The following is a 15,839-nucleotide window of genomic DNA, read 5'->3' as shown; positions in this document are numbered from 1 at the left end:
ATCCTTGATAATTTCTCTTTAACTTCAAGACATTTCCAAATTAAAAATACATTCATCTCAAGGAGCATCAGACACAAAGATCCTTCAGTTTGTTGGGAACCTGTGCCTTGTTGAAGTACCGTCATATCTGGCCTTGAATTTGGGTAAGTCATGTTCTCCATGCTCAGCACAACACCCTGCTGCCAAATATCAAAAGGGATGCTTAATATAGATCAGTATTAAAATATAATTAATAATGAATATTAGATACACATCCTGAAGTGGGCCATGCTGTACCCAGAGGCATACTTTCACCACCAGGAGAATTCAGGGTGTTTTCCATCAGATATCATCAGCTTCTCATTTTCTTAACAGTAGTTTTATAACATGTTCTAGAGAGATATAATCATGGATTTATAAAACATTTTGTGAGCTGATCCCGTAGCGGGGATACTGCATTAAAGCAAACCAAATCAGCTCATTGCTTCTTATGGGAAGACGAGAAGCCACAAGGTGGCACTGTAGAGCATATTTCCATTGTTATTACTCACCACTAGAGCACTGTTCATTGTGCTGAAGGACAATTCAAAATCAAGACTCTTACCTGTTCAAACTCTTTGAGTGTGTGAAGCTGAAGTGGAGGAGAGTTGTCTGTTTCATCACTGCACAAATCTAAGCAGAGGGACAACATTCCTTGAATCACTTGTAATTGTGGACATCATTTTACACAAGCCTACTAGTTATTTTAAAAAGAGAGCTATGTACCTGTCATGTGACCTGGGATCTTGGATGAAGTCTGCTCTTCCACAGCACTGTCCAGAGAAAACAAACAGTAGCACACACATTAAACATACGAGAGAGATAGATAGATAGATAGATAGATAGATAGATAGATAGATAGATAGATAGATAGATAGATAGATAGAGAGAGAGACATTTACAACATGTATAGATGTGTGACTAGCATACACAATTAGCTTTGTAAAAAGCGAGAGCTCTTCTGGAAATGAAAAAGGCACTAAAATCCTTTCAATGAAACAGCATGATCTAATTTGCACCTCTTTAGGGAATTGGGGGTCATCAGGGAGTCCCAGCAGGGTAGAGGAGAGATAGGAGGAGCCACTGAGGCTTAAAGTGTAATCGAGCCTCTCGGGCCTACCTGCCGTCTACCGAAACCGGTAGTTGCAATCAGTAGAATTATTCTTCCCTCAATCTGGTTATAACCGAGTGATTGACAAGTAAACTACAATAAAGCAGTGTGAGCACTGACCACAGCAACAGCATTACCACTGCATGTCCCTTAGTCCATTACTCCCCCTTCCAGTCTCTGTGTGTACATTCCTACAACAGCTGCTCCATCAGAAAATGTAAAGACAGTTGGTGCATGCTGATGGTTTACAAGTTCACCCTGTGGATAAATAGCATACATACTGCATCATTGTGTTGGGCCGGGTAACAATATCACTACTTTTTCACTGTAAGACTGCTTGGACTGTGCGAATATCACGGGATGGTCCATTTATAGTAGCAGTGAGTCTCCCTGCATGTGGGAGGGATGTGGTGATGCAGTAACCTACATAATACCACACAGTCCATGGAGAATTTGAATTGGGGGAACTGCAATCACTTAGTCTGCATTGATAGTAAGTAGGCTGATGCATAATGTGGGTTGTGATTATTGAAAGCCATGCATTCGGTCATTCTTCTGTTGTGCTCCCTCCGCACCTGAGTATATAAATTAATGTAATCTTATTTATTACTCCATGGCCTGCAACATTAATTGTATCCAAGGCCCGATTGCTCAAAATGCACATTTGGGTCTTTTAAATATTTGCTACTGTATTGCAATGCAATTTAATTTGTGCAAAGTAGGCCAAAATTAGCCTCCAGAAGCGCGTCCTTGTCCTTATATTTCATCACAAAATTATATTATGAATGCATTTGGGGGAAATGACAGACATCTGCTGCAATGTAGCATCAAAGTTTTAAATGTATATCGCCATTGGCCTAAATAGCAATATGCACCATAAAGCGTGCAGCAGACTGTGTGTGTTACAGCCAGGCCTTTATTACACCGCAGGATGTTCAGATGCTGTATGACAGAAGACTGAACACAACATTTGAGAGAAAATAACGGCATTGCAACCGACCCCGGGTCGTGCTTTGTTAAAATACCCAAATGAGCGCGACGGTCTTCCGCTGCGGTGTCACCCCCGCACACAATCGGCTAAAAATGCCGCCTCACCTCTCAGACTCTCCCCAGATTTGCTCCGGTGGCGATGAGCTCCAATCCATATAGGCTACTCCTTCAGTCAACGGGCATCCATGCCGGTGAGCCGCTGTCTTCAAATCACTCGTCCATTATTTGATTTGAGAGAAAATACAACCACACAGGAACATGTTAATGAGCGGGCTCCACCATCCGCACGCCGCTGAGGTCTGGAGGGGGTGTGTGTGGATGCGCGCCCCGAGGAATGAAAGCGGGGATGTCACAGAGCATCCATCCCACAGAGGAGAGGGAGAACATGCTGCTTCAGAAGTGGAAATGCTTTCTAAGGATCCTTAAAAAATAATGAACTGAACATTTCCTGATTTAACTGAAGGCAGCTGAATTTTCAAAAATAAAATAAAACAGGCATGTTTTACAGACAAAATGTGCATTGAGACAGAACATGAAGATATCATTGGATACTGCTTTGTATGTGCACTGACTCATTATAGTGACCTTCAGATAGATTTTTTTGGTTCAGAGTTCTGAGTGAAATGTCCATTTTCTTTAAGACACTTAGTGCACACTTAGTGCATTTTAGGGAGTTCATCAAAATGCTAGTTTCCAGTAGCAGAATGCATTAATTACATAGGAATAGATGGTAAATAATAATGCACTCTAAGCAGTAGTGGTGGAAGAAGTATTGTTATACTTACTTCAGTACAACACAATAGAAAAACAAGTCATTTGTGTAAAGTCTGACTGGAATAAAAGTATTAGTATTATCAGAAATATAAACTTATTCTACTTTTGCGAAGAAATAAAGTTATCATTATGCAGCAGAATAGCCACTGACATACTTCTGTTATGATCATTGTTATATATTGTATTGTACTATGATGCAGAAGATGGATTTTTATGTTGTTTCTGAGATGAACTAGTTACCTATTGGGCAGTTAAGTTAGCAATGCCTTGCATTTGATAAGATTATTACATGTTTTGAATGTACAAAATAATCATTTATTCAAGCAGTCAAATATTTACAATACCGTTACTTATTTCCATTTAGTAGTACAAGCAGAAAATGGAAATACACAAGTTAAGTATACATTTCAGTTTCGGTTCTAACACAGTGAAGTTCTGTGAGATCCCACTCAGCTGTTATCTGTCAGGTTGCAGAGGCTGCTGATTGTTTATTCAATGTAGATAGATAGTGCCATTGACTGGGATATACTGCTCTGAAAGGGCAGAGGGATTAGGTGGGACAAAGTTAATAAGATCATGTAATTGTTCGCTTCAGCAGTCAGTAACAGCAGGAGGATGTGAGATACAGCTTTGGTAATCTGGAGGCCACAGAACCAACAATCATTTCTCTGAGCTGATAAAGGGCCAAAAATATCAAAGCTAAGAAGTTTTGTTTCACATAAACTTCCTACTGGAAGTCACCAACCACCACATTCACATTAGCCTGAAGGGGCTTCTTGTTATGGAGTGTAGTTTATGGGCACATCTTTACCATGGCGCCCTCTCCTGGAACGGTGGTGCAACACTCCGCCAGACGTGTGTTCGTGCTGCAAGTTCTAACAACCAACGCTTTGACCTTTCTGTGTGCAGACAATCGCTGAGAACTTATGTTAGTGCTATTCTGAAAGATGGAAGACACACTATAAAGTCACTTTCTGATTCTATCTATATATATGTACATTCAGATAATAAAGGTTTAAATGAGACAATTGTTTTTCTTTTCATTTGGATGAACCAAAAGGGTTCATTACATAATTGGGAATCCAGCCGAGGCAGTTGGAGCTGTAATTTTACACCCAACAACCAAACTGTGACTTGCTACTGCACACGTTTAGTGTCACACTCCATTTTTCTAGTATTTAGTATTTACTTTACAGTTCACAGCACATCTCCAAATGTCCTTGCTCTTTCATTTATATGGGCATGTAACCAAATCCAGACATGCTCAAATGAAAACAAAAAAGGGTTTCATTGAACCAATGTCCCTAAATTGGTGACAACTAATTATTTTCTTCCTAAAGATGCCACAGGTAAATCCACAACTCGTTCCACAAGATAATCCACACAACAAGGTCGGAAAACTCTGCTCCAGATGCTACGAACAGCCGCAACTAACTGGCGCAAAGTGTCCTTAAAGTGACGGAAGTCTGTCTTGAAGGCACACAATAATAAATGATAACATTACAAATGTAACATTCAAAGTAGAAATACTTGATACACTGATAGATTCAATGTAAATGTTAATAAATCATATTTAACTGCAAATTGATTTTGGCTCTTACACCAACATTGTCTTTTTTGTTTTGTTTTATTTTGCATCTGTTTATGGATTAACTTCATACTTTCATATCATGTTATTCTGAAATTCACACATTTTTTGGGCTGCTGTTATTTTATGAATCCAATGCGCTGTTAAATAGCTGATGCACTGAAGCGCATGGTAGAAAACCCACGGCCCGCCACTGATATATATATATATATATATATATATATATATATATATATATATATATATATATATATATAATACATATACAATAATTAATACAAAAAATGAACTGAGGGCATTTTTCCACCCGTGTTTATTAAAATCAGGCTACTGCAATATCTAGACTTGATACACTTAACTCTATACATTAATACATTAACACCTCTCATAGACGCACTACAGAAGAGTCATAAAAAGACTATCTTTAGCAGAAATGACAGCACATTTAGTTTTCTCTTTTTCTTATATCTGTAATATGGTTTCTGTGTATTCCTGCCAATCCACTGCAATGACCTCACTAGTCCCTAGATGTCCTCATGAGACCACCGTGCACTCAGGCATTCAGCGCCTCCAGCCAGAGATACCTCCTATGTCTTTATAAGGACCGATCCTGGCTCCGCTTCACTGGCTCCCTGTTTGTTTTAGAATGGATGTTTAAGATTTTACTGATCACTTTTAAAGCTCTGGCCCCAAAATATAAAGAGGAAATATTGACCCCTTATGAGTAGGCTCGCAGCCTTAGATCCTCAGGTGGGGCCCTTCTGGCTGTTCCAAAGTCGAGGCTGAAAACTAAAGATGATCGTACTTTTGCCATCAGGACCCCTCGGCGTTGGAACAAGCTGCCTGAGGAGATGAGGCAGAATCAGTGACTTCTTTTAAATCACTTCTTAAAACCTATTTTCACACATGGTTTGATGTGATGTCGTCGTTTTACTGCATTATTTTATTGTTGATTTAACTAAATCATTTTTCTAATTTATATTATTTTATTGTTGATTTTACTTAGTTAATTTGTCTCGTATCAGTTGGTTTTATCATTTCATCTATTGAACTGTTTCAAGGTTTAACTCTTGCTCTTGGTTTGTCTTGCTTGGTTGGGGCTCACTGTTTTCTGTTGTTATTATTGCCTTGCTTCCGCTGCTTTGTCTGACAAAGCACTTTGTAAACTCTGCTTTTAAAGGTGCTATATAAATACAGTTATTATTATTATCAAAACACTATACATTAACAACAAGTCTCTAATCTGATGTCATCTTCTTTTTCCTAAGTCCTCTTCTCAAAGACCACACGGGGCCCCGACTTGCTGCCTCGAGGTTCTGCAGAGATGATCCAGATGGCGGGAGCTTTCATGCAGTCCTTCTCAAACATAATGTTCTCCTCGGCCCGGGCCATTGCCTCTAATTCGGGGGTTGTTTCTGGGCACCAGTCTGCCATGAACTTATCTTTGGCCTCACAATAGTTCACCACCACTTCCTCAGGCTGCTCCCCAAACACCCAGTCTGGAAAACAGAAAGAGAGGGAAAGGAAAACTGTGAGTGATGATTCTTAACAGCAGAAACAGATGCTGTGAGTATCTTAAAGTGAGGGAAGGACTAGTAGGCTACAGTAACAAACCTGCAACGTCATGAACGAGGTCCATGATGAGGTGACCGATGATGGCATAAAGAACACCCAGCACGACGAAGATGGCCATGATCAGGTAGATGACATAGGTAGGCAGGGTGATAGCATCCCGAGAGGGAGGTATGTAGCTCTCAAACAACACCGTCCCATCGTCTTCCCTGTAACGGACATTAAAACTGTCCTCCATCTCCTCCGTAGCTGTCTGAGAGTCTTCAAAGCTGCTGTCAGCCTGGGAATCCACTTAATATCCCAGAGTCATCACTTTATCAAAAGAAGCGCAAAAAGATCAGGAGGAAATACCTCATTGCTTCACATAATGTAACACAATGAACATTATACTTTCAACAAAGGTTTTGCATGCAGAGCATGAATAAATACTTCTACATTACAGGAAAGAAGCAGGCAACAATCCTCCAATTCACTGGGTGTCTTCACACTCCTTGGTAACACGAAGCAAGTCAGACTTTAATTTGAGTAAAGTACTGCTACATCTCTCACTCTAACAAGCTTTTAATTTTGTTTCGCTGTACTTATCTGTTTGCTTGTGGAGCTACGCAGATGAAAACTAGATTAGCTGCAGCAGCTCGGTAGACAAGGTCAGAGGAATGACGCTGTGAGCACAGTTCTCCCAATGAGAATTTACCTGATGCATAGAAAAGCATGCACACCTATCTATCGTTCTCTCTCTCTCTCTCTCTCTCTCTCTCTCTCTCTCTCTCTCTCTCTCTCTCTCTCTCTCTCTCTCACTCTCTTCTGCTGACATCATTATCCAATAATATTTAATATGACTAATGTACAGTAATCCTTGGCCTTGACAAATAAGGTCACTGCTCCTCACCTAACCAGGTATTAGAGGAAGGTAAGATGGATTAAAGGACACAGACAAGACATAACAGCACTCTTGTTTTATTCAGTTGTTTACTGGAAAGAAGCTTAGTAAACACCACAACAGATCAAACTGACATGTTTTTGTGATGCAGTGGGAAAATTACAAACTGTTTGACTGATTGGTGAAGAAAATGCACAGAAATGACAATACATATGCAATCTTTCTTCATATTTTCATAAAAGTTATACACATATAGTCATAGACGTATACATATATAATCTTTGGATTTAAATATCAGCTTTTGAAATTTTTTACGGCTCACATCAGCATCTTGAAGTTTACAAGGTACATCATTTAATTTTCTTAGCATGAGAAAATAATGTTTGTGCAGCGAACAATGATATAGTGCAATGTGTTTGGAATGACTGACATAATGGACCATGTTTACATACATTTTAAACAAGTATTCAAAGTTAGCATTTGTTTCTTAACAAAATCAGTAAACTATAGTTGTTGGTCAACATGTTTTTTATATCAAACAAAAATGCTTAGCATTATGCATCACTACAGCAAAGATGCAACACTGATCACTGCACTAAAATGAGATATGCAACCAAAGCTGATCAGAAAACGAAAACTCAAAGGGAAGTGGCATAAGGGGTCACGGGGCAGGCGAAGGTCACACTATGAATAGACATTCTTTTTTCTCCAGGGTATGCTGCAGCGATGGAGCTTCTCAGTGGAGGAGGGATGGATGGGCGATGACAGCCTCCGTCTCCCTGGTATAAACCGGGCAGCAGTTCGTTCTTATCCTTCTCCATCTGCAGCCTGTCACCCTCCATGACTTTACTGCAAATGCTCAGTCGGTGCTCTTCTTCTATTTCTGCTCTTCCTTCCTCTGAATCATCCTCCACTGGTTTGGGGCCAAGAATACAGTCTGTGAGGAGAAAAACATGTTAGAATGAAATTAAATGATTTTCTGTGACTTCTAAGTGTGTCTTTTTAAGGGGAACTCCGCCAATTTTACAGATGAACTTTGGTTTACTTGTCATGGAGCCTGACAACAATATTGTGAGCATTTACCAGGCAGTGAAGGTCAAATGAAAGATGCTATTGTTTCCATTATGTGAAATGTATGATCCACTGTTTTGGGGACTACAAGTCTGGATAGTTTGGCCCCCCAACTTTATGGAAGTGCAATCAAAAATCAGCAGAGTACCCCTTTAAAGTGTTAATTTGGCATCGCCTTGATGGTACAACAAGGAAACTGTTGGGAAGGTTGACTTTTGCACACAAACCTCAGGGTTAATGTGAATGAGAGTCATCAAACAACATGGTCAACCAAAACAGGAAAAAGACAAAAACAAAAACACTGATGCCCAAGAGCTCAAGGAGGAAGAAGGACTCAAAGACACCAGAGTGGAGAGTGATGGGAAGGAGTCACCAGACAGGGGTTACCTGCTAGGTCATGAATTAGATCTTTAATCAGATGTCCCACTATGGCGTAAGTGGCAACTATTACCAAAACCACCCCAACTAGGACATAGACCACATTGCGTGGCAGAGTTATAGCATCTCTCGCCGGCGGTATGTAGTCCACGAAATAGGCCTCCTCTTCCTTCATCCTGGACAGCTGGAGGAGCTGTCGGTGCTCAAACACCAGCTGTGTAAGGTTCAAAAGCAGAGCTCCTCCTGAGGCGTTTAGGGACACAAACGGTTGTTGGTTCATGGTGATGTTGCTTTGGTAAAGTTTTCTTTTACAAGTGGATACTGTCTTTATGGGAAGGCGTGTTCAAGGAACGGGAAGAAGCTTTGGGGTGGTTTCTTTGGGTAATTGATTGTCTTCTTGCAGAACAAGCTCCTTTGCCGCGCTGGGAAAACTTGGAAAACGGATGAAAAAGTTGCATCAGACGAGGGGGGACAGTACGATTGTAACACTTTATCATTCCCTGAAGCTGGGATCAGGGATTGAGGACAGATGGTTAATAAATGAGAACACGGTTCATTTTAAGTGACAGCTCTTTGTCACAAAATAGTGCTTCGGAAAATCTAGTTCACCAGACAAGAAAAGTGTGATACCATAAGTGTGCCACCTGTCCTATTCTTTTGTCTAGACTTAAATCCCAGCGGTCGTCCTTCTAGTGTTTTGGAGAGGGGCTCTCGGCCAAACTTCCAGGGGAGCAAGGAGTGTGAGACAGACCAGAGGTGAATATAGGACAGACAGAGTTAATAGGATTGAGTCTGTCACATGGCAATATCAGCTTTCCATCTGTAGGGATTAGAGATATGAGCGAGGAGAGGTGGACAGTAATACGGCAAAGAGGCTTACGGTCCTCCATGACTAAGTTGCATATATATATATATATATATATATATATATATATATACATATATATATATATATATGAAACATACATGACAGTAAACCCAGCTTACGGTCCTCCATGACTAAGTTGCATATATATATATATATATATATATATATATATATATATATATATATATATATATATATATATATGAAACATACATGACAGTAAACCCAGTTTTATCTTGGCTAAAAAGTGGCATCACTTTATGGAATAGCCCATGCTTTGAAATTATTTTAAGCACAGCAGGTCTACTTTTATATTCTGTAAATGTCCTGTCACATAATTCACTGATATGACATTTTATTTTCATGGCTCATTTCTTGCTTGATGACTATGTGCGACCAATATATATTCCCATGGGTAGGGAAACTACATCATCAAATGACAAAGAACAAACATATCGACTCTCTTTCTAATATATGATGAGAAATTGTTAGATATTAAAAGGAACTAATGTCGATGAAATAGAGAAGTTGTATGTTGTTAGAGTGAAGAATTAGGACTCCTTACCTCGTAATCAACACTTCTCCACAGATCTTTTCTTTGACTAATTGAAATAACTTCATAATTGGTGTGTGCTCTGGAAACAACCACAAAGACAGTCCAAAAAGTTAAGGTCATGCAAACAAAAAAGCTCATTGAAGTAACTGCTCTATATAGAACCCTAAAAAAACAACACCATCAGTGATGAAGTAGGCAGGTAAACAGTGATCCAAAAGAAGCTCCTCTCAGATCATCTCAGTGGAGCATCCAAGTGTAGATAGCTCCTCTACGCTTTAGATTCATTGGCTTTTGGTTGCTCTGGAACTTTGCAAAACCGAGAAACAAGAAAATGCCATTCTATGATAGTGATGGCAATACTCGCAAAGACGATGAACCAAGAGACCGGGTGCAGACCAAAATAGAAGGTGTGTGTCATATTGTGTAGAAGTTGAAAGGTTTGGGAAAAACTTGGTTGGAAAACAAGTCTTCCCGTAAAGGAGGAACCAGATGAAAAAAAGACTAATCAGAAGAATGGGTGAAGTGAAAAAGCAATGTGATGTCTCTGAATGTGTCTGTCTGAATGTGATGAGGCTGTCCGTGTCAGCCTCAAGGTGTTCTTCAGTAATCCATGATAGGATTTGCTTGACACTGAGCTGAGTCAACAAACGGCAAAACAGAAGATGGAGTTCATTTAGCATCACCTGAAGCACCTTTTGACACTGAAGTGTGGTGCAGTTTCTACAGCTGATTCACACTGTAAGCCACACATCAGACTATACAAACCACAGATAAGCAAACATGCAATTGAATGTATTTCCCTGCTCTAAAGTTTGAGATAAATCTTAGGCATTACCTGTAAAACAGACTTTTTCTTTCACTTGCATGGTCCATTCAGTTCAGTAAAAAGTGTAAGTTAGTTTCCAAGTCCTCTCCAGGTGAAACAGAAAGCAGATCAATTGCAAAAATCAGCATCCACAGAAAGCACTAGAAGCAAAATAAAAACCCAAGACCTAATAATTTAGTCAGTCCATATTCACTATGGCTCCCTCACGCCGGGGTGACCAGCTTCTTGGGTTTGTCGTCTTCCTTCATCAGCCAATGGAAGTAAGCATCACTCAGGATGAAGGCCCAATAGATGGCGGTGATGGAGGTGTTTACAGTCAAAATGCCGATGATTAAAGGGTGAATCATTGCTGCAGACTCGGTGGACTCTTTTTAAGAATATGTGTCACCTCAAAAGACTCTTGTGTCTGCTGTGTGGACGAAGGTTGTCCGTGTGTCTGATTTAATCGCCTCTCAGTTTGTTTCTCCTCGATACTCCCCACCCCTCTCTACTCTCTCTTTCCTCTGGTCACTAAGTTTCTGTGGCAGCAGCAGTGTAATCCTCTTCAGCCGCTTTGTTACAGAAGATGAAGTTGCATTAGATGTAGGCCTACTTTAAAAAGGATCATCCATAAGATGTGATGCATAACATGCTCAGCCTTTACAATATGCAGAAAAAAAAGCACGATGAGGCAGTATTTTGTGAGGAAACTGCTCAAGAAATGTAACAATGATTTACAAAACACCAGTGACTGAGAAAAAATATATAATAATCCTTGCTCTGAACTTTATGTTCTCTCTCAGATATAATCCAGAAACTAATCAAGACTGGAGACATCAGACGGAGGAGTTCTTAATCTTACACCAAACAGGACAGATGGCTCCTCAATCGAGCCCCAGGGGCCACAGGAGCCCAGACAACACAGCAACATGTGCAGCATGACTCTAGATGAGTCTACACTCTGAGTCATAGGTATTCCTACAATGTATGAACAGGATACAATTAGAAAGCAGAAGCACAAAGGTGTAGGAAAAAGTCATGAAGGAAATACATTTAAACACGTTCACTTCCTCCACCAGGTGGCAGTCGGTTCAAGCATACACTGATGGGTGAAGACAACAGATTGTGTGATTTGAATGGTTTCCTAGTGGCGTGTGGAATCGTGCAGACGATAGGTTGAACTTTAACCAATTGCAGCCAGAAATAGCAAAGTTTCTCAAATCCATATTTTACTCATTAGCACAAAGTCCACTATCTGCACTTTGCACAACCCCCCTTTAAAGTGTGTCTCATCAGCCGTGACTCCTCCCGTGTTGAACTTTGAGACCTGCTAGATAGCGAACATCTGGACGACGGCGTGGTTTCCTCGCGGATTAAAAGGCAGCGAGGCGACGCTCCTTGAGAATCACCTCCTTCTATTGGAGAGGACTCTGGCTTCTAACATGCCTCGCTTCACAAACACGCGTGTTTAGCAGATACACTTTGTATGTAGACGTTTATTTCTCAAATAAGTCAAACAATAACGTGTCAACAATGAGGCTGCCGGTGGAAGTCTGCGTTTTGATCCTGTCTCTCTTGGCTCCTGGAGTTCTGTACGCCATGAACAACATCCCTGCGCTTCAGGAGTAAGTGTGCACGCGCTCTAATAACGTCACTCTCATCTTGGCCTGCTGTTTGAAGGCATTGCACAGTGGGCCTAAAGCCGCTGATATTAATAGGCTTATAATGCGGCACACGGCCTGAGGGAGAAGCAGGTTTTAGCGCGGGCGACTTTATCCAGAGGTAACCTCGTTTTTCTGTTGAGATTCATAAAGCCAACACAGAACACAAGATTCATTAAGCCTTAAGGCTACATCTAAGGAAAATGTAATACATTTCTAAAAGTAAATATAAAAGAAAAAATATATAATATTATCACAATAATTTATCAGTCTTCCTTATTGGTCCCGAGATCAGTGCAATTGATCCATATAGCTCCACTTTTAAAAGTAAAGACATATTTATAGTTGCTTTACTTGTAGGACCCTTTTGAATCTAATGAAGGTTTCAAAAAGAAAATGGATTAAAGGTGTTATCTACAACCCATTTGCCCTTCTCACTTTTCTGATGGATGTATAATCAAGAATGTATTAACGCAAATTACATTTTTGACTAATTTGCTGATTATTTTCTATGAAATGAAGATAATCTTCTAAAGCACAATTTGCAAACTGATGTATGAACTCCCACCATTATTCCTCAGACCTCTTCCTATCCTTGGAATGGGAATGGTCGTCCTGGGATTTGTTCTCCTCCTCCTCCTCATTACTGTGCGAAACAGGATGAAAGTGGACCCCTTATTCTATGGTAAACCAGACAAACACAGACTTTCGCATCTATCGGTGAAATAAAGATGTTGTTTTTTCATTGTGCCTCTTTGTGTCTGTTCAGTATTTGCAGAGCTTTCCTTCACCTGCATGGTGGGCCTGACTAATGCTTTAGAGCAGGATGGGTTCATCTCTGGCTTCATGGGGTTCTACCTAAAGACGGTAAGAGGACCCACACTGAGCTAAACCTGTCCCCTCTCTGACTGAGGCGACTTCTTAATAATGGTTTGTGTTTCAGACTTGTATATGTCTAAAGTTAAAATGTATATGTGATGTCATCTCTTCAGGGTGAGCCTCATCTAAGTACCGCTTATGCTGTGATGATGTCTTACTGGGATGGCATCATTCACTTGCTCCTATTCCTCACCATCATCCACCACATGTTCGACGGGTAAGCTGTGTTATAATCGTCAGCAAGCCGTCCTCTATTAGTTCAGTGAGTCCTCTGATGAGACCGATTCTGTCCATGCAGGAAGTCCTATCGTAGCCTCGGGCTGCTGTGGGCGGGCTCTTCAATCGCCCATCAAATAGTTCACATCCCAGGAGTGGTCATTGGTGAGAGCTGCCTACATTTGATTCATCACATCCTCCGCATAGTTTGTGTCTGTTTCTGTTATTGATCTTCTCATTTGTTCAGGTAAATATGGGTCTAACATTCAACCAGCCTTTTGGAGGAACGTCCCTTTCTTTTTGGTGCCTTTCTGGGCGGCCTCTCTGCTCTTTAGCCGACCCAGAGAGATTCCAGTCATCCCAGCAGACAAGGTAAAGACATTTATTGTATTATGTGTATCAATAGAGACGTGATAGATACACATAACGTCCAGCCCACGTGACGTCCAGCCCTTGTCTCTTTTTAGATAGTTTAATGTTGCTTTTGTCAGAGGGCCGAAAGGTTAAACGTTACAGTATTCATCTTTGCAGTAAGAGAAAAAGCGAATATTAAATACAAATACAAAAAAGAACAGCATTTTGTGAAGCAGACATTTGTGTGTTTTTTCCTTGAATGAATCAAGACAAATATGAATAACAATGCAGTCTATTACAATCTTCCTATATTGGTCAGGCTTTAATGACCACTTGAAGTAATTAATGTACATTTACTGAGATGTTTCCTGTGTTGAATAGATTTCGGTGGAGCAGAAGAAAGGTCTGCTGTCTCGACCTGTTGACCTGCTTCTATCTATCCTGCTACTTGGAGCAATGGCTTTCTCTGTTTTCAGAGGCTTTGTGAGTAAAACTACATGGAAGGTGTTATATCTGTCCAACATTTCTGCTTCTGAATGAACTCTCTGAGACATGAGGTCACATGGGGAGTATGGATGCCATAACTAACTCCTGTGGCTCTTCTCCAGGTGGTGCTGGACTGCCCTCTAGACACCTGTTTCACCTACATCTACCAGTACGAGCCCTACCTCAAAGACCCAGTTGGCTTTCCAAGGGTTACGGTCCGTCTGGAGAAAAGCACACTGCATTACATCAGATATATTCAATGTTCTGGTTCAAAATGATTTATATTGTTGTGCATCCCTCCTGCAGATGCTGGTGTATTTGTTCTATGCTCTGCCTCTGCTGAGTGTCTTCACCTATGGTCTGAAAACACCTGGATGCAGCTGGATGTTGGACTGGACAATATTCTTTGCTGGGGCCATGGCTCAGGTAACTGCGGTGGTTGTTTATGTCTTTGCTGTTATTTATATTCCTTGAAAAAGCAAAATGCAGCATATCAGTTGACTTCCTCCTGCTGTTCTCTCAGGCCCAGTGGTGCCATATCGGAGCATCTCTGCACTCCCGCACTCCCTTCACATACCGAGTCCCAGCAGACAAATGGTGGCCTGTTATCACCCTAAATGTGCTGCTGGCTGCTGTGCCGGCTCTGTTAGCCCTTCGCTGCCACGCTAACCCCACTTATTTTATGAAGCCTGTTCCTGAGGGACGGACCAACAACGAGAAGAAGAAGAACTAGACCACACACACCAGCCACGGACTGATGAGGAATACTTCACGCTGAGACCAGGCTCATGTTTTCTGGAGACACTCTTTGGCATACAAACTGAATTAAACACAATGTTTCAACCTAAAACCCAAAGGAAATTCCAAAACATTACTCTCTGAGTCAACTATTTGCACTAGGTCACCTCACGCAGCAGTAGCACTCCCTGCATGAACTATTGGACTCTGATAAGAAGGCTGTTGATGGAGTGGAGGACTGTCCTCAGCTTTCAGGTGACTCATGCAGATATCCAGTTGGTATCTTCCCAAATTAAGACTATTAACCTGGATCATGCTGTTTGGCAACACCACTGGCAAGTAGCAGTCATCCGTATGCATCTTTCTATCCACATCATAGCTGGAAGTTTATTTTTACTTATCTAAAATTGACAGTTTTCATTGTTTAAAAACTGAGTACCTTTTTATAAGAAGAGTCACTGAATGCTGATAAGGAAGATAATAGTCGATGCTAATCAAGTGGAGAACTAGATGAAGGAAAAACTCCACCTGGTGCCTTTTTATATTGTGTAAAATATTTGAAGATCCAATTTCCAAAAGCCCGACGTGGTATCTTCAAATTGTTTGTTTGGTCGAACCAACAGTTCAAAACCCAACGTATTCAGTTTACAAATATATAAAATAGAGAAAAGCGGCAAAATCTAACTTAATTGATGATCAAAATAGTTCTGTCCATCAACTAATAGATGAATCAATTTCAGCTCTAGTCATGAATTCATCTTAGTGTTTTTTTTGTTTGTTTCATGTTCCACTTTATTTTGTGCAGTAAATAAAAATGGAGAACTACAATGGGCTTGTATTGTATTCAAATGGGATACAGATTACGTGAGCCGGGTATTGGCATCTGAATGTTTT

At 40.6% G+C, this 15,839-nt stretch overlaps 1 protein-coding gene across 1 annotated transcript; it reads left to right on the top strand.

The window, feature by feature from the left end:
* Nucleotides 1-12,144: 12,144 nt before the first annotated feature.
* LOC306743854 (transmembrane 6 superfamily member 2-like) lies at nt 12,145-14,940 on the top strand (the record flags this gene model as incomplete). The annotated part of the gene is made up of 10 exons (XM_079226419.1): nt 12,145-12,236; nt 12,854-12,957; nt 13,042-13,139; nt 13,265-13,368; nt 13,450-13,532; nt 13,615-13,739; nt 14,103-14,204; nt 14,330-14,422; nt 14,514-14,633; nt 14,731-14,940. 10 exons carry the CDS (start codon nt 12,145-12,147, stop codon nt 14,938-14,940), a joined length of 1,131 nt encoding a protein of 376 aa, XP_079082545.1.
* Nucleotides 14,941-15,839: the final 899 nt, after the last annotated feature.

The sequence above is a fragment of the Taurulus bubalis genome (genome assembly GCF_910589615.1).
Source record: "Taurulus bubalis genome assembly, chromosome: 1".
In the NCBI taxonomy this organism is placed as follows: domain Eukaryota; kingdom Metazoa; phylum Chordata; class Actinopteri; order Perciformes; family Cottidae; genus Taurulus; species Taurulus bubalis.
The sequence above is the reverse complement of the archived record's forward strand: the minus strand, read 5'-3'. Positions and strand labels throughout refer to the sequence as shown.